Source organism: Bacillus rossius, chromosome 5 (genome assembly GCF_032445375.1).
Source record: "Bacillus rossius redtenbacheri isolate Brsri chromosome 5, Brsri_v3, whole genome shotgun sequence".
Lineage (NCBI taxonomy): Eukaryota > Metazoa > Arthropoda > Insecta > Phasmatodea > Bacillidae > Bacillus > Bacillus rossius.
This window is the reverse complement of record NC_086333.1, coordinates 83,047,161-83,069,070: the sequence shown is the minus strand read 5'-3', so window position 1 is coordinate 83,069,070 and position 21,910 is coordinate 83,047,161. Positions and strand designations below refer to the sequence as shown.

General features: G+C 43.3%; 2 protein-coding genes across 2 annotated transcripts; both read left to right on the top strand.

The window, feature by feature from the left end:
- The first annotated feature begins 3,843 nt into the window (after positions 1-3,843).
- LOC134532136 (nuclear cap-binding protein subunit 2) lies at positions 3,844-8,073 on the top strand. The gene is made up of 4 exons (XM_063368482.1): positions 3,844-4,204; positions 5,890-6,071; positions 6,575-6,713; positions 7,641-8,073. The coding sequence occupies exons 1-4, from the start codon at positions 4,124-4,126 to the stop codon at positions 7,752-7,754; spliced, it is 516 nt and encodes a 171-aa protein (XP_063224552.1). The 5' UTR covers positions 3,844-4,123; the 3' UTR covers positions 7,755-8,073.
- A 9,800-nt stretch (positions 8,074-17,873) lies between these two features.
- LOC134532135 (mitochondrial import inner membrane translocase subunit Tim22) lies at positions 17,874-21,671 on the top strand. The gene is made up of 4 exons (XM_063368481.1): positions 17,874-18,072; positions 18,743-19,058; positions 20,543-20,787; positions 21,263-21,671. Exons 2-4 carry the CDS (start codon positions 18,753-18,755, stop codon positions 21,264-21,266), a joined length of 555 nt encoding a protein of 184 aa, XP_063224551.1. The 5' UTR covers positions 17,874-18,072; positions 18,743-18,752; the 3' UTR covers positions 21,267-21,671.
- Positions 21,672-21,910: the final 239 nt, after the last annotated feature.

The following is a 21,910-nucleotide window of genomic DNA, read 5'->3' as shown; positions in this document are numbered from 1 at the left end:
ATGTCATATTTGTCGCTAAACATTCGATTCCTTACATGCTCCATTTTTCCGGGGCGATGTGCCAAGCTAGTTGATCGTTGCATTTTCACACAAACATTCATGTGTCTTCATGAACATGTCCGGTGAACTCTGGGAGGATATCCAGTCCGCATGGTGTTTGGGTATCAACTGGTCATGATAAGTTTAGTTTACATTGTCCTCACACACCACACACAGAATTAAACCTTCTTGAAAATGGAAGAACTCGCGCCTCTCGGCGCATGCGTGATGCATGACAACACAGCACTGCTGCCTTGTGCGATTTCGCCTCACTGCACGTGAAATAGAGTCACAGGGCACTGCACATTTCTTCAAACCTCTGCCGTCCGCCGCAGTCCGGTGTTCGAGGTCGGGCGCAGGTCCTAGCGAGGTGGCTGGCTTTCTTAGAGATTTCTGTTCCGGGAAGGCGCCAGGTTAGCTCGGTGTCTAACCGTGTGATGGTCGTGGGTTCGTTGCCCCAGCGTGGTCCGCTAGAACCGTCGGCGGTGATGGAATTTGTTTCCTCATTAGGTTGGGTTGTTTAGGTTAATTTACATACACTGTTCTGGTTGTTCTACGGGTCGCACATCGCGCACGGGAGGTGCGGGGTGGACTTTTTATTGTTTGACGCCAGCCGATAGTGCGCCTCTTAGTCGCACAGGCCGCGATGCCTCTCCGACGCCTCTCAAAGCCGTGTGCCACGAACACGCCCGCGCGTGCAACATGGTGCAACGAGTGTGAGTGCACCGAACGACCCGCAGCTAGCACCACTACCGGCCACCTCGGCGGAAGCACTCCGCCGGGTGTGGCAATGTGCTTCCGCCGGACTATAGCATCAAGGGCACATGTTTTCTCTCACAGACATAAACTATGTAATGTATATTTCATCAAATGTTTTTATTTGTTAATTCCATTGTTTAACGTGCGAATAGGTCCTAAACTTGGCCGCGTCTGTTTCCCGCGCGCTGCGCTTCTGGCGCGCAATTGGCAGGCCTGCTGTAGCGCTGTGCTACACGAGTGAGTCAGTACCCACTGGGAGCTCGAAGAGGCTGGTCGTCTTCGCGCAACGTTGAGAGGCCACCTTCGCGCCAATTCCGCAACCGCATCTAGATCGTGAGTTACAACACCACTGGCCGTGCATCACCGCGCATCACCGCGCAGGTCTTAGCAGCAACGTCCGCCACGTACTGTTCGCTCAAAACTCCCCCCTCTCCATAGTAAGCGGGGTCATCGCCGAACAGCCGTACATGCGCAGAGCTCTCTAACCCCGAACAGTCGCGGCCAGGGGATGGATAGCACCATGTAGAGGTTGGTGTGTAATAAAAACCACACTTCACGTAGCGGAGTGCATCATTTGTAGTATAAGGCGTCTTGGGTGGCCTAAACAGCCCAAGGATCACCTCTACGGACACGTCCCTGCCTCCCGCCACTTGGCCGAACCCAAACCCCGAGACCCATCCCGCAAAACTTGATAGCTTTGACGGGGAGGCAGCCGGAACGGTGTCATGTTCACGATTTACACTGGATCATTACATTGGGCGCGAGGTTTACTCGGCGGTACATGACTGCCAATGAGGCGTCGGAACACGTAGAAGTTTTGGTTACACTATTATTACAATTACACTTGATAAAACGGCACTCTGTGGTGCTTTTACGTACACGATTACACTGCACACGTTGTCTGAGAGGGACACCTGCGTGCCTCTACGTGTGTTTACTTATTAAGTCCTCACGCCAGTCGCAGTCGAGGGAGAGCGTTCGATTAGCATCGGCTAATCTCGTAATCTGTAACTTGCGACGCGCGGGCCCACCTGTGTTGACCGCGGCTCGCTACTAAATTAAAAACCCGTTTAAGCTTGAATGTAGCCTGTGCCTGTGCACTGGGCGATTAACTAAAGTTCTGGGGTGGCGGGAGACGGCCCATACCGTATACTGCACGGCCCCACGTAATGCTTTGTGTGGGGCGTGTTAAATTGACGCGGCTGGGTTAGGCCCTACACCAGAAAAGGACCGGGCGCACACGGGGAGTATTTAAAAAAAAGGTTTTGGTTGTGACTATAATTACCAGATGGACGTTCGGTGAAACAAAGAGATGCTGGCTCCCCGTGGGACGTGCGTCCGTCCCGGTCCGCGAGTCGCGCTGTACTGTACTACTGGCCCTGGCGCGAGGGGAGGGGTGAGCTCCCTGTCGCGCCAGAGTTTCTAAAGTTCCGTTATTCGTAAAAATCTATATAATTAACTAATTTTAAGTGGCTCTAAATTCACATAATAAAACTTAATGATTAACTTAATATCTATATATGTTTTAGAATTGACATTTAATAAGTTTGTCTAAAATAATTTTGAATATTAGAGTCAAGCTGGAGATAGCTTGATAACTACTCCAGTGGCGAATGATAATGCTAATTTGGGGCGGTTTGCGTTACGTCACACGTTTCACTACTGAATTTAGGCTGAAGGCCGCAAGGATTGCACTCACAGCTGTTTTAGTAGATAGCTACACGTGAGTGACCCGGGCACTCCTACGTCGCACTCTATTAATTAGGGGCTTTTGTTTGTTTTTGATTACTTTATTATTGTGTGGGGAATTTTGTAGGCACGGGGAGTGCGTTGCATGCGTAGTTAAAATGTTTCGCTATTCTCTACCTTGGGCTGCGGTCCGCTCACTTGACTCAGGTGGGCCATGGCTAGGGGTGCTTTCCGTTAGCGGAGCCGAGTACTGGCGGGTGCAGGTCGGGCTTTGGGTTGGCCTTCGGCCGTACGATGTCACCTCTGCAACACTCCCCAGTTGTTTGGTTTGAACGCGGATATTGTTGCATGTGCAGTAGTAATACTGGGCACATGGCACATCCCATGGTTGTGTTATTTACTGTGAGAGGTTTTAAGCCCCTGTGACGTACCAACTCCAAGCTGATGGCTATGTCCATGCTCCTGTGCATATCGCAAGTGTTGGCCGACCAACCACCCCGAGTGACAGGTTATGACGTAGACGAGTTGTCGTACATCGAGGGGTGTATGGCATTGAGCTCTATAAACTAGCCGGGCGCATATCGCAGAAATTCTCATCTGACACACTGAGTTCACCATGAGGTTTTGGACTCAGAACCACGGGTATGGCATATTTATTATATTATTAAATAATTAATTTACACACAGATTAACAACCCTTATCGGTTGTCGCTCCAACGGCCATCATTACCACGGCGGTGCCATCCGTTCGTGGTATTGCACTACGTTTATTGCACTCATTTGGTTGCGCATACACCCTTTGTGAGCAGAGGGAACACCAATGAGTGTCGTCAGTGTCTTGGATACTGATGTATCACATTCTATTGGTCTCGCTTTTCCTGCTCAGGCCAGGCAACTGCCAGGTTAGGCTCTTGAGCTGTAACTAGTTATTTAAATTTTATACATAAGTTATCTATGTTAAATCATTTTTGTTTAAAGTTTCATATTGTAAAAACAATAGGTTACTGAGGTGGCTAGAATTAATTGGTAAGGTTAATGGCAACGTATAAAAAATGTTTATAGGTAAGGGAGCATGTTGTATTTAAAGTAAAACGAACGAGCCGAAGTTTTGCTTACCAACACCAAGGAAATTGCTCTAAACAGTTTGGGAGTCATCAGGTCCGAAAAATTACTATCTTATAACTTAAGAAAAGGTTTTTTCAAAATAGCGCTATGTCTCTCAGGTTAAAAAGTTCATTTACTATAACTATTTTTTAATGCTTTATGGCAACCCATTTCAAAGCCAGAACTATCCCAAGACGAATAACCATACTTTCATTACAATAAATGTTTCATGTTTGCATTATTTATATTATGTTCTCTATGGACTTTGGATTTCGCCGACAGTAATTTATTGTTGTTTATAACTAGCATTGATGATTAAGTGCACGAACTTCAAGAGAAGTAATTTGCTAAGTAATTAATGCCTTTTATGAATTGAATTCTGATTTTCAAATAATAAATATGATTTTGTTGTATGTGTGTGTGATGTACGGCATGTTAACGTGAACAATTTTATAGACGCCTTAATGTTTTGAGGTTATAAATATACTTTATATTTATATATTTTTGGGTATACATTTTTATAGTTTTTATAATGAGTAGTCCAACATTTGGACAAACTTCTGTGATAACAGCATCTGTAGAGTTGAGTTCCTATCGTGATCAACATTTTAAGGTGAGTAAACAAAATTTCCAGGCATAGGGAATTAATGAAAATAATAATCACTTTCAACTTTGGGCAACGTAATTGAGAAATAAATTTTTAAAAAGTGTTACTTATTTTATTTGTTTTGTAATTTTTCAATTCTTGTTATGAAGTCAGAATTGAATACGAACAACATTGCTTTAAATATTTAAATTCAAAAAAAAATTAAGATTCTAACATTAAAATAGGTTATTATGTAAGATCAATACCTATTTATTTTTATTTGATACTAGTCAACTTTCAGAATTGGAGGAGTAGTATAGAAGATGATACCTTAGTATGGATAGGTAATTGTCTACGGTAGGGGTGCCAATGAAAAAAAAAACAGAAAATGTATTTATTTTTTTCCTTATTTAATTGTATCATATTGAGACACATTCAGATATTTTTGAGAACTTCTCATGTAATTAGCTATTTTACGTTTGCCTATGCATCGACTTGGCCACTGCCATACTTGAGTGCAAGTTAATGTTTTGCTGTATTTTTGGTTTAAAGTTTGGTGTAAAGTTTTTGTTAATGTGGTTAAATTTTCAAGTCGCTGTTGTTGCGTAAATAAAATTTGTAAAATTTTTTTTTGACGTTCTTCTAATTATCCTGTATAAATAGTTTCTTAATTCCTAGTGGTTTCTGACAAAAATGATCTTTTGTAGGTCTCATTAGATAACCTATGCCCTATGCAGTAAAGTGGCCATCTTCATGTTGTGATTTAATTGTGTTGTTGATCCTGTGGTTTTCCATATGAAAGAAAGTGTATATTCTGCATTTGGATGTTGTGATGCAATGGAACGTAAATAATATCTTTAAAAAGAAAATTATGTTATATCTTATTGTGCACCCAAACCCAAATGTCAATTCTTGACTAGGATTTTTTTCTTAGCATTATGGAGGCACGAAGTGCTAATTTGTTACGTGCGATGCTTGCTGATTTAATTTAGTACATCTAAATATGTTGACATAGAAAAAATGTGTGATACAACAGTGAATTATGATTGTAAGTTCACTATAAAAGAAAATATTCCACAAGACCTGATATATTTTTTTTTGTATTTCTGTTAGTAGATTCTTTGTTTTGTCAGGATATTTCGACATACTAAAACAAAACAGCAAAGTTCATGTACCATACGATCATTGTATACAGGATCTTACCATCAGGGTTAAAGGATAAACTTGGTTGCATGATACGGAGCATTTACCCTAAATTCTAGAAACATTAGCTTATCAAGGAGTTATAAATACCAGGAAAATATTGAGTACTAAGTATCAATTTTAAAAAATGGATTAAAACTGTGTAAAACCAAGTTAGGTATAAAAAACATTTCCCACAGTAAAATAACTTAACTGAATATATTCTAAAAATAAGGTACCCTGAGGCAAATGTTAAAAGTCGCTATTTTAATTCGTTTATTTACTTAAGTGGTACTTATGGATGTGTTTAATTATCATGATTTTAGTTATCTTACAATAATAAATTCCTCATTCACTAACAAAAAATTTTGTGTGACTTATCAAGGGCTGCTACGTTCGAACGATGGATCATCGGTACTTAATCTTTAATCTTCAATCTCCTAATAGTCCCTCCCTCCTCGTGAAATAAGCTGAACTGCTAAAAGTAAGGGTTCGAGCTGGATCCTGGATGGTGTGTTGTCATGTCGCAGGGCTCTCGCAGCGAACAAGAGCGGAAGCTGCGGACGTCTGCGACTCTCTATGTCGGCAACCTCTCCTTCTACACCACCGAGGAGCAGATCTACGAGTTGTTCTCGAAATGTGGCGACGTGAAGAAAATTGTGATGGGGCTGGACAAGTACAAGAAGACACCGTGCGGCTTTTGTTTTGTAGAGTATCCTTTTTTTCAACGTGGAATATCCTTTTGTATGTTAATTTTTGCTGCATAGTTTTCACATTTTTGGATATATCTGTTATCTCATGTGGGTAGGTTTTTGTAGAAGATTGTTAAGTTAGTGCATAGTATGTAGGCAAAATTATTTAAGACATTGACTGCTAGCCTTAGCATCTTTATTTTAATGGATGTTTTAGTTATAGTAGTATACAGGACATGGTGTTGTCAACTGAGCAGTATTTTTCAGGTCCTCCTTCCAAGAACGTTTTATGGTTTTTATTGCACAAATAAAATTAAATTTAGCTGTTATTTTCTTGCATTTGCAACTCGGTTTTGATATCACGGGAGCCTTCGAAGTTCCCAATGTTTCACAGTGTTTCGTAAGTCAACTAAGATATTGGAATCGGTTTAGCATGTAGTAATTTTTATTTATAAATAACTCATGTTCCTCGTAGGGTATTGCTCTGTGCTGGGGTGTGTGTATTTTCCTGAGCTGAGGCGAGGTACTACACGAGAGTGGACGCAGAGGCCTGCATGCGGTACATCAACGGCACGCGTCTCGACGACCGCATCATCCGCACTGACTGGGACGCTGGCTTCAGCGAGGGCCGGCAGTATGGCCGCGGCAAGACGGGTGGACAGGTTCGTGTCTCGACAGCTTCTTTGTGGACCTGGGTTTAGTGATCAATCCATTTAAAACTATTCTTAAAAGAACCTCAATTATAGATGTCTGGTATTAACACAGCAACCACAATTTGGCTTACACATTAAATTACTCGTAGTCTGTATTTTTTTTTATTCTTTTACGTTAATTTTTGTCTTCTGGTTAAAATTTGAGCTCTGATATTGGCTAGTTTCTCTCACCATTCCCCACTAGTGACTGGCTTGTATTAGCTGCAGTCTTCATGCCAATTTTCCCTTGTGCTCCAATGATATAATAGCTTTAATTCTTCCAACCCCTCTTCCATTTAACAAACGCCTTTGTTTCCAACCCCACAGTTATCTATCCCTTCAATTATTAGCAAAACTGAGGTGTAATGAAGAAACACCTGAAATCTAACTCTGAGTTTACACAATATTTCTTCAGCGATCTTTCTGTTTCATTAGGAAATGAGAGGTTATTCCATTCAAAAATTAGTTTCAGTAGGGGAACTTATCCAGTGTACCATTATTGTGATCAAAAAGAAATATAATACCACATAGCACATAGTCTTTAATAAAATACTAGGTGAATTCTTTTTTAGTGTATTTTAGTTGCTAAACATTTTATGATATGATACTTTCAAAAGGTATGTATGAACCTTGGTTCTCAGAAAAAGAATAAACAGAGAATCTTGTATTCAATGTGCCCAGGTCAGGAAAAATTGTGAACTTCAGGCCTGGAAAACTTGGATAAGTCAGGAATTTCAGATTTCAAATGCGAAGCAAGTGAATCGGTACTTGTGAAGTTTAAGTTAACAAGCAACGTAATTAATGCAAGTGCATTTGACCGTTTCTTGCTGGTTATCGGGCAAAAGGAACTTTGTTCACAGTCGCGTGTGAGGTACCTGCAGGTTGCGTTTGTTCCAGGTGAGAGACGAGTACCGCACGGACTACGACGGCGGCCGCGGTGGCTACGGCAAGATCATCCAGCAGAAGGTGTCCACACCCATCTCCGACATCACTGCTTTCAACCGTGTCTGAGCACGGTCAGGTGCCGTTCGCCAGTTAAAGACGGTGCTCTCCTGCATTGACGTTGGTGCTCGTGCCAGCTCGCAGTTCTCCAATGTGCCGAGTGAAGTGACTCAAAATAATTTATATCGGTTTTCTGAGATATCATGGTGTAAGCATTAAAACATGCCTGGTTGGCCAGACATTGCAGAAGTTTCTAACTTGTGATGGGGAAGAACTTTTAATTGAGACGTCCTGCAGCCTTTGTGGATTGTTTGATTTTGTATGACTACAGGCTGTAAAATATTGTAATGATGTGAATGTCCAATTAAAGTGTTTCATTTTCTAGAGACGGTTGGTTTCAGTCGTCTGTATTTATTGACGACATTTCTGAAAGACTCGCATGGCTGTCATAGATTTGTAATTCAGGACACTGGTTTTGATATCTCGAAAGGGGAAATTAATTTTTCTACAACAAAGTCAATCAAAGGTAATTAATGAAGGGTGTTACAAACGTGATACATGTGCTGTGTGTAGCAACCTGACCTGTGTGAATATTCAAATTTTCGATTATCAGAACAAATATTTATTATTGTATTCAATTTGATTTTAAATACTAACACTTAGAAAAAAACGTGTATTGAGTCGTCTACGAATACGGCTCTGTGGGATCTCGAAAGTTTGGAATAATTTCGGGATCACATATTTTCTCGTTGGGCAGGATCAGAATTTCCACAGGATTTTCGTAATGTTTTAAGGTTATTTATGTGGAGTTTTTTGCTACCTCGGGCCTATTAAATTTTGAGAAGACAAATATAGTAAAACCAGGATTTAACACAGTAATTCGAAACCATAACTAATACCCATGTTATCAGCTAAAGTATTTTACGGAGAGAGCAGGTCTCGTTAAAAATAGATTAGGACTGACAAGAATAAATATGTGTCTGTAAAAAGAAAAGCACTGCACTGGTGATAAAGTTGACAGTTTTCAGATCAGAGATTAGAAACACGGCATACCAGTTCTGTATTTAGTTTCGTTCAGAATGTGGCAGTGAAGAGAAATTAACATCTGGTCGCATACTTGCAGCAAAGACTCCTAAAGCCTAATAACTTACGACAATGTTTTTCTGGTGGATAATATACAGTGAATGAAGGCCAACTGTATACAGGCCCACACTCACATTTCTAGCATAGTGGCAGTTCAGACTGTTATCTTCTCCTGCATGGCCCAAAAAAAAGATCACACTAAGAAGGTGGGGGAACTTCATCTCTTTTACCAAGCACACATTACTAGACAGAAAAAAAATAGGAACTTTCGAAGCACCTACTATGTTCCTACATTTTAAGTTAAAACAAACCAAAAAATATAATCCATAATTGTTAATATAAATTATGATTTATTTTCACGTAGTGAAAAATTCAAACAAGTTTTTTTGGATCTATGTCTCTGCTCTCTGTAAATTCTTTTTAAACCCACCCTCAAAATTTCTTCACACATACTGCAATGACCTTACATATTCACTTTGCACTGTTTATAAAAACATTTTTGTGGCAGATGATATTTTAATTACAATGGAAATTAATTATTTATTTACTTTAAAGACTCGTTAAAGAGTTAATAAAACAATTATTTAAACAGCTCGCCGGCCGAGGTAAGCCCCAAGGACAAACGTAAAAAGGTTTGAAAGACCGGAAACTTATCAGTACTGCAAAAGGTGAGAACCCCGGTGTGCTGGTGCATCTACTATCTGCCAGTGATGACAAGGGACTGGGGAAGAGGCACGCTCTCTGCGGGCAACATGGCGTCTTTTTCGCCGAACCAAAGTACTGTTAGGTTATTGCGATTACATGCCTAGGGTTGATGAGCAAAGGACACATAAAACACTGTTAAAATTGTTGCATGCCTTATCACAGCTTGGTTACTTAATAAAATATAGTAATTAATACTGTATTGTTTTGAACGTAAGCAGGGCCGCGGCGCGCGCAGGTTCGGAGATGGCTGGCGGCCCTGTACGGCCGCTGACGTCACGTGGCCACCGCAACATGAGACATGCCGCGCGCACCTGGTGGATTACAAGGGTCGCAGCTTCCCCGCCCCCCTAATCCTACCCTACGCTCCCCGCGTGAAGCTCTGCCTCGGCGCCGTTAATCTTAACACCTGGCAGCTGTGGGGAGTTCCGCGATTCGCCGCACGAGTTGCCGATGTCTTTCTCGATAAATCTGGCGTCGGGTCGGCGCGGAATGACGCGACTGGCCCCAGCTGCGCTCGTGAATTCTGGAAGTGGCGCCTGGGCCTATATAAGCCTAGGACGCCGGCAGTTAAGTGGAGTGGAGTTCTGAGGCGATAGTGCTGCGGATGCGGCGGAATTCCTGGGCGAGAGTTTCTTGGAGATAGTTGGGTGGCGAGAGTGCCGCGGGCGCGGCTAGAGTCCCGAGCAAAGTTCCAAGCGAATCCTCGAGGAATGGGAAGTGCGACGGCGGCGACGGAGTCCCGCAACGGTGGTCCACGAGGGGTGCTGCGGCAAGAGTTACGCCAGATGTGTGGCCCAGCGAGGTGTGCGGTGTGTAAAAACCGAGTGACTGGGGAGTAAACATTTTTAAGTGTAATTGATTATTATTAGGCATTTTTAGAAGATTATTTGTTAGTGTTGTAAATAGTGGCAATCAATAAAACTTTGTAGTAATAAAATTTTAAAAGGGCTATCCATTTACGAACTCAATAGTTTTCCCACGATTATTATTTTTTTTTTTTATAAATCGTAACAGTATTTAAATAAAGTCTGACTTCGGCTGGACTCGGGTCTGCCCTGGAAGTGTTTGACACTGTCTTTGTGTTGGTAGCATGATTATATAAGAATTACTAAACAAAATCATCTTGACTGGTCCGCTGTAAAACAAAACCCTTGGACAAACATAATAAAGGTTTTAAATATTATTAATAATAAGGGAGCGAAGCACTGATGCTAGGGCGCCCTCTTGAGGTAGTTTGTGCCGTGTTTGATCTTGCCTACGACTATGTACATCGGCAGTACTAATGCCGGGAAGGAGTGACAGGAAGAAAATGGGAGAGGAGGCTGACCAGGCTTAAGGGGGCAAAGCCCTGGTCAACATCACAACTAACACAAAAATAATACATTATCTGTATTTCACTTGATGCAGGCCTATCAATTTGGAAGCGTTCTTTTTGAAACTAGTGATGTGTCATTCGTGAATGAATTGTTCAAAACAAACTAAATCATGTGATTTGGTTGCGATGAGAGAATCGATTCTTTGAGTAGATTCCTTGAAAGCTGAACATAAGTCAGAAGAACGAAAAGGAAAAAGAAAGAGACGAGAACCAGCCACGTGGCCAGTCTGATTCATTCCTTGGATTAGTTCGTGAAATGAATCGTGACATCGGGAGTGAGAGTAATCGGTAATTGCTGCGTGAGTGTGTGTATACATGAGAGCAAACAATATGATAAAATAGGTTAACATGAAAAGTATCTACACCAGACAAAGTCAACGGTTAAGTAGAAGTTTAAAATTTATTTTTCAGATACAAAAACATAAATTTTGGAAATAAAAAAAATAACAGGGAAAGTAACATCGTAGAAATGCACGACACGTAACATTTTTGGGTTAATTACTTCACATCGCTTGGACTGGTTTTTAGAGCAGTCACAAAACCAGGTTGTTTAGTTGTTGCTTATATATTTAATAAAAGATAAATTATAAATATATAAGGAAATTAACACGTGAAAAAAAGTTTATATAACAGTGGTTTCTATTTGACCAAATTATATTAAAATTGTCTTCAGCAGTCATAAACTTGTATAAATATTGATGTAATTTTGTAAACACTTGCTAATATGTCATTATCTAATATAAATGCATGTGACATGTATAAATGAGTTGAGTGTGTCGAGCTCCTGATCAATACAGTATTGATTTTCAGCCGAGACTGGAATTTTTCACTTCAGAAATATTTCCCACTTAGGTCCAAGACTGGGGGTTCCGATTTCCTTTCACACAAAGCACTAATAAACCATCGCACAATCATCCTGCCACAAAAAATAAAGGTACACTCTACACTGCGGCTTACCACAGCGAAGTTACCTAGGCTAATCATGCTATTTTTACAACAGCCAGTATGTAGCTAGACGTCTGGAATTTCAGGTATCCAAGCTAAGTAGATTACGATAACCAGCCAGGCGCAATAACGTAACTAATACCAAATATTTGCTAGTACCTACTACAAAGGGTAAACGAGTTGTGTTTCTTGATAAGGGCTACGTCTCATAGAAAAACGAATCATATGAACTGATACAAATGAATTGATTAGTAAAATTAATCTTTCTACCCATCACTACTTCAAAAAATGGAGTCTAGAACGTTACATATTAATCGAAAATCTTTCAGGGAACCTTAAGGGGCCCGCCTCGTCAGGGGTGTATGTGTGTTAGTGAGGCGGGATGATAAGTGCGACGCTCACTGGTGCTTCCAGCGCGGTATAGCCTCTAAGCGCAAGTCTCTGAACTGGCGCGCATTTGACTCGTCACAGGATAACTGAAATTTGAGCACTGACCGTAACATTATATGACGGAGAAATGAAGATAAAGGTGTTATGCAAGCCCCTTAAGTGCTCTCAAGAATCTGTACTGATTGTTTTATGCCTAAAAATTACTCTGAAAACACGCATTTTAGGCATTTTAACGCTTCTAAAAATACAGTTTAAAAACTTAATTCGAAATTAAAAGTACTTTTCGGCCCTCAGTGAACTATTAAATGCTATTCGTAAGAAGGCCCCACTCGCATATCTTGAGTAGTTTTGAAATCGCGTTGTTTTTCCTGAAGCTCTGCACACCGTAATGTGTGCCCAGGTAGGCGGGAAATTCGAAAATTTAGCTGGTCATCAGGATGATCAACGTTTGCAAAAATAAGAGTGCGTAGCAACCAAAAAATATAATTATTTAAATCCTTAATAAATAAATGTAATTCAGTGAAACAGATATACAGTTTGAAGATGGCGGGCAAGTAATGTGATGTGGAATTGAGCTCTGCGGAAATGGTGGAATTATAGGAGTACAAAGGAGTTGAGAAGGGAGTATACTAAGATAGCAGCGTAACATTATATATTTTGTATCAATGTAGATAAGAATTAAGGGTTTTAGTGTTTAATCTTTTGCATAAGGAGGTAGTAGTGTTGTGTTGATTTGCGGTCGCCACGTGGCCGTTTAATTAGAGTAGAAATAAGATCTAAGGTGTAGGATTATCTGTTGGTTATTACAGTAGGATTATATATTATTTAAGTTATTTGGGTAATAGGTTAGTGTAGAATAGTGAATTGTGACAAAATGGGTAGGGTGAAATGTAAGTCGAAGCTTAAATGTGTGGGTTGTAAAAAGGTGTGGAAAGATGGAGAGAGTGGTGTACGGTGTGACAAATGCGAAGGCTGGGTCCATACGGAGTGTGCAGGACTAGAGGAGGGGGAGCTGGGTAGTCTGGGGCAGGAGTGGATGTGTAAGGATTGTGACAAGGATAGCAAGGGTTCAGGAAGTGTAGTGGCAATGGCAGGAAGCAGTGGTAGCCAGGAGCTGGTAGGTGGGGTGTCAGGAACTCAGAGGGAAGGAGGGAATGTAGATGTGGGTAAGGACTGGGCACTCAATTTCATTGGTGATATTCTGGGAGGAAAGATTGTTGAGGGTCTGAGTGGGACAAGGAGGGAAGTCGATTTGAAAGAAGGATTAGGTGAGGTGTTGTACAGGAAGGAGATGGAAATAAAACATAGATTAGAGAGGGTAGAGGAAGAAGTAAAAAGGGAGGATGGGTTGAGAAGTGTGTTAGTAAGGGTCGAAAGGCTGGAGTGCGAGCTGAAGAGGACAAAGGAGGAAGTTGAGAAGGAAAGGCAGATGAGAAAGGAGGCTGATGTGGAGGTAGATAGGCTGCGCAGGAGGGTGGAGGAGCTGGAAGGGAGGGAGAAAGTAAGGACTCAAGCTGTTAAGGCCACATATGCAGAGGCATGTACTGGGGAAGTTCAGGAAACAGGTGTCAGGTTGCAGAATGAAGGGGTAGCAAGGAGGGTGCGGGAGGAGGCCGGCAGTAAGGCTGTGGGTACAAGCAACGTAGATGTGAACAGGCATGAAGAGGGCAGGGATACGAAAAGGGGTACAATAGTTAGACAGGAGCCCGAAGTGATTTTCCTGGGCAGCTCTATTGTGAAGGGGGTAGAATTGCAGGGGGTGGGGAAAGGAAGTATATATAAAGCTGCGTTTGGAGGTGCAAAGATTAGGAACTTGGGGGAGAGGGTAGGCTGCATGAAAGGAAGCAGTAAAGTTAAGGTGGTGGTTGTTCATGTAGGGGGAAATGATGTGGCTGGTAGAGTGGTGGGGAGGGAAGTAGAGGAGGATATGAGGGGGCTAGTGGGCAAGGTGAAGGAGAAGTTCCCTGTAGCCAGAGTTGTGGTCAGTGGGGTACTAGTAAGGAGGGGTATAAACTATGTCAAGGCTGCGGCGGTCAGCGAGGTGTATGAGAGGGTGTGTAGGGACTTGGGAGCCATGTTGGTAGATAGCAGGAAATGGGTGGGGCAGGACTGTGTGGGCAGGGATCAGGTTCACCTAACAGAGAGGGGAAAATGGATGCTAGGAGACCTGCTAGGAAGGGAGACTTCTGGCCATTTGGAAAGGGCAAGGTTTGAGCAGCAGGGAAGAAGATAGCAACTAGATAGTGAGGAAGGTGGAGAGAAGGGGGGTGATTGTGAATATAGAGCCGATAGCAATGCTAGGGAGGAGGTGACAGCTAAAGTCAACAAAACTCAGATTGGTTGGACGGGGAGCGAGGAAGGAGGAAAGAGGGGGGTGGAGTTGGATAGGGCTGCAAGAGTGCTGGAAATCGGGGTTCTAAGGGGAAGGGGCACTCGTATCAGGGCGGAAGGGACAGAGGCGCAAAGGGGAAAATGCCAATATGTAAAAGTCGCAGTTATAAACTGTAGAAGTATATATAAGAAGGTGGAGGAGTTCTGGGGCAGGGTGGAAGCCTATGGGGCGGATATCATTGTAGCGGTGGAGACATGGTTGGACGAGGAAATTAGAGATGGGGAACTGAAGAGAGCACACTTTGAAATATTTAGAAGGGACAGGAACAGGAATGGAGGAGGGGTAATGGTGTGCATGCGAGAGGGACTCTGTGGTAGGGTTGTATGGGTTGGGGGGAGAGCGGAGTTATTGGAGATGCAGTTCCAGGTAGGAGAGAAAAATGTACGGCTGATTGCGGTGTACCGGCCACCAGGGCAAGGGGATGAAGCCATACGGGAGGTGCAGGACAGGTTGGACATGCTAGGGGAAGGCAAGTGGGTGATAGTGGCGGGGGATCTGAACATGCCAGGGGTGGCATGGGAAAAGGGGCCGGAGGGGATGGGGTCAAGGGAACAGAGATGGGCATCTCAACTGGCAAACAGAGGACTGGAGCAGGTGGTGACTGAAAGCACCAGAAAAGGTGCCAGGAGAGGAGAGCAGGATGACGGGAACCTGTTGGATGTGGTACTTGTGAGACCAATGGAGGCGGTCAGGGGAAGTGTGGTAATGGAGGGCATCAGTGATCACAGGATCCCAGTAGTGGAGTTAGACGTGGGCTGGAGGGAGAAAAGGGTAAGGAGGGGAAACGTGGTAAACTGTTGGGGTAAGGCTGATAGAGTGGGGGCAGAGGCATTCCTGAAGGGGGAATACAGTAGATGGGTAGATATAGAGGACCTCGAAGGTAGATGGGCTGCCTTAAGAAATATTCTGCTGCAGATGGCTACACGTTTTGTACCTCAGAGGAGGGTAGGCCAAGGAGGTGACCCTCCCTACTATGGAAGGGAGTTGAAAGTGTTGAAAAGGAAATGTAGGAGGCTGCATGCGAGGGCAAGGAAGCTTGGGGGAGAGGAGATAGAGGCGGAAATGAAGGCGCTTGGGAAGGAACTAGGGAGGAAATCGCGGGAAGCAAGGGATGCTTACATGGAACAGCTGATGGGGGAAGGGGGGACGGTAAATGGGGCGGAGCTCTACAGATACATAAGAAGAGTGAAGGGTGAGGAGGGAATAGGGGTTCTCAGAGGAGGAGGGGGGCAGGAATATACAGAGGACAGGGAAAAGGCAGACTTACTGCAGGAGCAATATCTGGCAGTATTTACAAAGGGGGAGGCATGGGAGGGTAAAGAGGACGACAGTTTAATGGGCAGGAAGGCCTTTGAGCTGCGACTGACAGATGTAATTAAGGTGATCAGGAGGTTGAAAGGGAGAAAGGCAGCTGGGCCAGATGGTATAGGGAATAGTCATTTGAAGTTGGGTGATAGGGAGATTGGGAAGTACCTGTTGGAGGTTTTCAAGCAGTCTCTGGAGGAGGGGAAACTACCAATGGAATGGAAGGAGGCAGTGGTAGTTCCCATCTACAAGGGGGGAAATGATAAGGCGGAGCCAGGAAGTTACAGGCCGGTCAGTTTGACGTCCTGTGTAGGAAAAGTGATGGAGAGGTTGGTAGGAAGGTACGTAAAGGGGGAAATGGAAGATCTGGGGTGGGTGGATAACAGGCAGCATGGATTCAGGATGGGGTTCTCATGCGAGACCCAGATGGCTGGGCTGTTGGAAGACCTGGTGGAAGCGGTGGACGGGGGGAAGCAGATAGATGCAATCTTTATAGATTTTGAAAAGGCGTTTGATAAGGTCCCCCATAGGAGGTTAATGGAAAAGGTTGAGTTGCTGGTGAGGGATGGAAGGGTGGTAAACTGGGTGGGTGATTTCCTGAGGAATAGAAGACAAAGAGTGAGAGTGGGTGAGGAAAGCTCCGAGGAGGGGGAAGTGACGTCGGGGGTGCCACAGGGGAGTGTGCTGGGGCCTCTGTTGTTCACAATTATGATAAACGATCTGGGGGAGGGCATGAAAGCCAGATGGAGGCTATTTGCAGATGACTGTGTAGTGTATGAGGTTGTGGGGGAAGGGGGATGTTTAACAGAGGACTTGATAAGGTTGGAGCAATGGACGGAGAAAAATGGAATGTCCTTGAATGTTGGTAAGACAAAAGTTGTCAGATTTACAAAGAGGAGGAAAGTCACACGAAATGTATATTACTGGAAGGGGCAGGAGATAAGAGAGGCAGCAGGATATAAGTACCTGGGGGTGACACTGAAAAATGACCTAGGATGGGCGGAGCACATAGAGGGGGTGGTCAGGAGGGGAAGGCAGGCGCTGGGGTTGCTTGGTAGGACCCTGCAGGGAGCTGGGAGGAGGACAAAGGAGAAGGCATACTCCACATTGGTCAGGCCAATGTTGGAGTATGCGGCGGCGGTCTGGGACCCCTACCTGGTGACTGAGGTGAAGGAGCTGGAAGGGGTGCAGCGCAGAGCGGCTAGGTGGGTGATGGGAATGTGGAGAAGGAGGGAGGGGCAGGATGGGAAACTGCATAGCCCAACGGAAATGATTAAGGAGTTGGGGTGGGAAACGTTACAGAGGAGAAGAAGAGTGGAAAGGTTGGTCAGGATGTTCAAGGTGCTGAAGGGGGAAGGGGGATGGGGGCAATTGGGAAGCAAAGTACATAGAGGGGAGTACAGAGGACGAAGAGACCACAGATGTAAGCTCCAGAGGGTGTGGAGGCGGACAGAGAGAGGGCGGAACACCTTCCTGGTGAGGACGGGGAGGGAGTGGAATGGGCTGGGGGAGGAAATGGTGGAGGTCAGGGATGGGAGGGAGCTGAGGAGAAAGCTGATGGAGGGGGGGGGGGAGAGGGGAGTGAGTGGGAGTTCTTGCCACCGGGTGAAAGCCCAATTGCAGGTTAAGTAATAATAATAATAACAGTCGTAGCAATATTGTGATTCTGATTATTATAAATAACAGAAAAATAATATCTAATAATGTCACGAAATAAATGTTTCCTTGTTTCTTTGTAATGTCTGGAAATCATAGAACCAACTCTCCATATAGGTTATCTAATTCGATGTGAAAACACGGATGAATACTGAAACGAAATAATTATTGACGTTAGCTTCAAATTGTTCCTTTTTAAGTTAAACGAACATTATCTATATCAAACCATGATTAATTTTTATGAACTGTAATTCACGATTAAAATTTGTTTAAGTGTTCTTAATCATTGTTTTTGAAATCTTTTTAGTCAAATGATCAACGCCTGAGTACATAGAGGGCCAAGTACTTTATTTACTCTATGTAGAGGGCTAAACTTTGTCGTCTTCATGTTATTCTATGAACGATTCTAGCTGTTGGTTAAATTAAAGTTTTTCGTGACATTCATAAAAGAAATTTAGTTTTGTATATTGTCAGCAACTGTATTTGGCAAATACTGTTTTTTGTATTCGAGCTTTGGTTGGAAAGCGTACAAGGAGGTAAATAAAATATGTTAATATCTACGTATAAATGATTGTAAACAAATGTTTTTATTAATAAATTGGATGCTTAACTTGCCGAACACGTATTTTTACCATCGTCATACGCGTTAGTTGGCAGTAATTGTATTTTTTGTATTTCGAAAAATAAATAGTGGTGCAAGGTAACTTTTAAACGTCGCTGCTTTTTCGTAAATAAAATAATTAAACTTCTGAATATTTATTGAACGCCAGAAACGTTCCTCTATTTACCCTGAAATGAGAGTTTCAGATTTCATAATAGTTATAGAGAAATTATGTAACGTTTGTAGGTTATGGTAGGTAGCCAAGTTTATTTTTTATCACTGTAGCCAAGGGCGTCGCCAGGGGGGGGGGGGATAGGGGGGGCAGTTGCCCTCCCCTAGAGCCCTAGAGATTCAAAAAAATGTAGCCAAATGCAAAAGAATACCAACTTTTCCCACAACTTGCCCCCCCCCCCCCCCCCCCCAGGCCATTAAATGGCCATCGGCTGGCGACGCCCTTGACTGTAGCGGAGACTGTTTTCCACAAGAGAGTTTTGGAAAATACCATATTCGTAATTTTATTTTTTTTTACGGTAAATCTGCGGTGTAAGAAATTCACCCCGACTGGGAAGCAATGAGGTGCCAACGGGCTCGCGGTGTTGTGGCAGCTGCAGCGCCATGCCGGAGGACGACGCCAAGCGGATCGTGTTCTTCTCGGATGAGCAGCTGGACAGGTTGGCGGCGCACATGCTCGGGGGCCTGCACCACTACCGGGAGAACATCGTGGTCCCTCGCGGCGCCGGGCCCGTCCACATCAAGACCAAGGAGGAGAAGATGGTGGAGGCGGTCTTCGAGAGCTGCGCCTTCAAGTCGGCCATGAGCTGCGTCATCGGCTACGGCCTGGGCGCCGTCATCGGCCTGTTCTCGGCCAGCGTGGGCCCCACCGTGCCGCTGCCGGGCGACAAGATACAGTCCGCGCGCGAGGTGCCTGCCAGTCACTTTGTATAGCCTGCTTCCCACCCGGGCAGCTGGGTTCGATTCTCTGCATGTGGGAAATGCAGCTGACCCGTTGCAGTGGGTTTTCTCGGGTAACTCCTGTTCTGACCACCCAGCCATTTCATCAATGCTCCACTCCTATCTTCATAATTTTCCATAGTCTCTAATGATTCCAATTTCAGACAAGATGTTAAGCTACAATTCAATCCTTTGGTTCATTTACTGGTGACATCTGGCTGTGCATTTTGGTGACATGGATACCGTAATTTTAGTTTTTTTTTTGTTTTCAGTGAAATGCATATCACAGCTCTCATAACTGCTCCTTTCATATTGGTACAGTAGTACTGAATGGATATAGAATGATTCAAGTATGATGTGCTTTTATTGGGGGGAAAAAAATTTCACATTTCATGAAACATGTTAAATATTACTATTTGTGTCTTTTGTAATGCAGTAACAGCAGTGGTTACAACAGACACTATACAGGATGTGCCAGCAAGACGCTCTAGAGGTTGGAGCATGAAGCATTATGGAGTGGTGATAGCACTCGTGAGCACATGTTTTGTAACCAATCTTAATCATTACTACGACAGGTTTCAGCTGGTACAATATTATATAGATATTTATGAAATAGATTTCATTTGTATAAATAATTTGTAAGGGGCTTAGAATGAAGTTGTGGCTTCTAACATTATAATAGACCTTCTTCAAAAGCGAAAGTGTCTTATTGTTAATCCTGGCCAATAAATAATGTAAATGCATGCAAATCATGAATATTATTTAGGCTAAATGAATTATTCCTTATGGATTATTCCTTGATCCTGATGGCATGATCTGTATACTACTACTATGGTACAAGATGTTTGCTGTTTTAAATTATTACATCGAAAGATCCTGGCCAGACAAATACTGGAATACAAAATATATAAGTCTTGTGTAAATTTTTTTCTTTTCTGTTCAAGATCTTTAAAACGAACTAAATTAAAACAGCAAGCATCATGCCATTAGGACCTAGTTTTAAACTTGGAGCGTTTTGCAGACTCCGACCTTAACTTTTCTTGATACATGTAACTAAGAACTAGGAAACGGGTGTAGTTGCTAGGTACCCCAATATGATAACTTTTTATTTTACGTGAACCAATTAAGTCAACAGGTTCTACCCAGGGGAGCAAAAACTAAGTTTCCGAAGGAGGGGGGGGGGGGGGGGGGGGCAATATAACTCCGGGGGTCCTCCATCGGGAAAATTTGTATTCCAAGGTGGAAAATGGTGCTATTTAAGCAGTTTTATTATCTAAAAATTGATTACACAGCACTTTCTTTGCCCCATGTTTGCCCCCACTTCAAGGTTTCAGAGGGAGGGCGCAAATACCCTTGCCCCCCCCCCCCCTGTTGTTGGGCCCCTGGTTCTACCATTAATGGTAATAGCGCTCATTGCACCTGGAAGTAGCGAGGGTGACCGCGAACTGCCCCAGGTGCTGCGCGAGATGAAGGGCACGATGCTGAGCTACGGCAAGAACTTTGCGCTGATCGGCGCAGTGTTCTCGGCGGTGGAGTGCGCCATCGAGTCGCACCGCGGCAAGTCGGACTGGAAGAACGGCACGTACGCGGGCGCGGTGACGGGCGGGGTGATCGGCCTCCGGGCCGGCGTCAAGGCGGGCGTGTTCGGGGCCGCCGGCTTCGCGGCGTTCTCCACCCTCATCGACTACTTCATGCACAGGTGACGGCGTGCATTGATGCGCGGTCAGCGTGTCTTCCTCCAAAAACAGTTCGGTGATATTGTGCTGTGGAGAATAGCTGGTTGATTTTCAGACTGGTCGTTTGGGTTCGGTTGCCACACAAATGATCGAACAATGCTAATGGACGATTGTGTAAGAGTTTACCTTTTTCTACTACCTAAGGGTTCACGCTGAGCTGTGTAGCACCGTACTGACAAGACAAGTAAAGGAGGGGAATATTATCAGTAGCTTAATTTTTACTATCAAGGCAGAAAATCTTTTTTTGTTGATCAAGAAAGATTAAGTTTCGGTTAATTGCTACTTAAATCCATTATATAACTTGTATTTTGGTGCTATGGGGCGTTTTGATATGATTTTCAGTGTTGTTTCAGTTTTATTGCAATTCACCATGTAGTCTTGTCTCTGCAGATAGCACGTCAGAGCGTTCACGCCGCGACGTCTGTTGGTTGGCTGCAGGTAGTGGCACCTGGGAGCCTCGGAGTCCTGGCCACACGGACTCGTAGCTTCAGAGTCGACGGTACGCGTGGTCGAGCAGAGCCTGACGCTTGGCCGCAGCGACTCACGCAGTCTCCCGACCCCATCTCGACGTGGAAGACATTACATTGGTGGAGACAAGAGTTTATGGTTTTGTTTTTAGTTCAGTTCCAATTTTTAAACCAAGATATTTTATTTCTATTATTTTTATTTGTATAATTTATGTTTCGTGATGCTTATTCTGTGAAAGGAGTATAGTTTAAAACTGCTGCAAAATTACAATAACATAATTTGCAGTAAGTTTTTTCCAAAACAAATTCAATTGTAAAAATAATTTGTTGAATATTTGTAGTTTCAAAACTATTCAATAAGAGATGTGTGAATAAACAAAGTATATTTATTTTTTGCAACCCATACACTTTGGTACAAAATTAATCCTTAAATAAGGGCATTATTGAATTTCAAACATTAAGATATTATATTTATTTGAATAAGTTTTGGTGAAATGCTGCTTCATTTCATGATTTTACTTGTATTTTGCAGCTATATTGCGTATTGTCTTGCATTTTGGTGTTATAGATAGGGAGTTTTGATAAGCTTTTCAGTTTTCAATGCTGTTTTGGTTTTATC

Coding starts and splice junctions, on each gene's coding strand:
- LOC134532136 (XM_063368482.1), top strand. CDS start 4,124: ATGAGTAGTCCAACATTTGGACAAACTTCTGTGATAACAGCATCTGTA. Junction 6,072..6,574: donor TGCGGCTTTTGTTTTGTAGA/GTATCCTTTTTT, acceptor AGCTGAGGCGAG/GTACTACACGAGAGTGGACG. Junction 6,714..7,640: donor GCGGCAAGACGGGTGGACAG/GTTCGTGTCTCG, acceptor CGTTTGTTCCAG/GTGAGAGACGAGTACCGCAC.
- LOC134532135 (XM_063368481.1), top strand. CDS start 18,753: ATGCCGGAGGACGACGCCAAGCGGATCGTGTTCTTCTCGGATGAGCAG. Junction 19,059..20,542: donor AGATACAGTCCGCGCGCGAG/GTGCCTGCCAGT, acceptor GAACTGCCCCAG/GTGCTGCGCGAGATGAAGGG.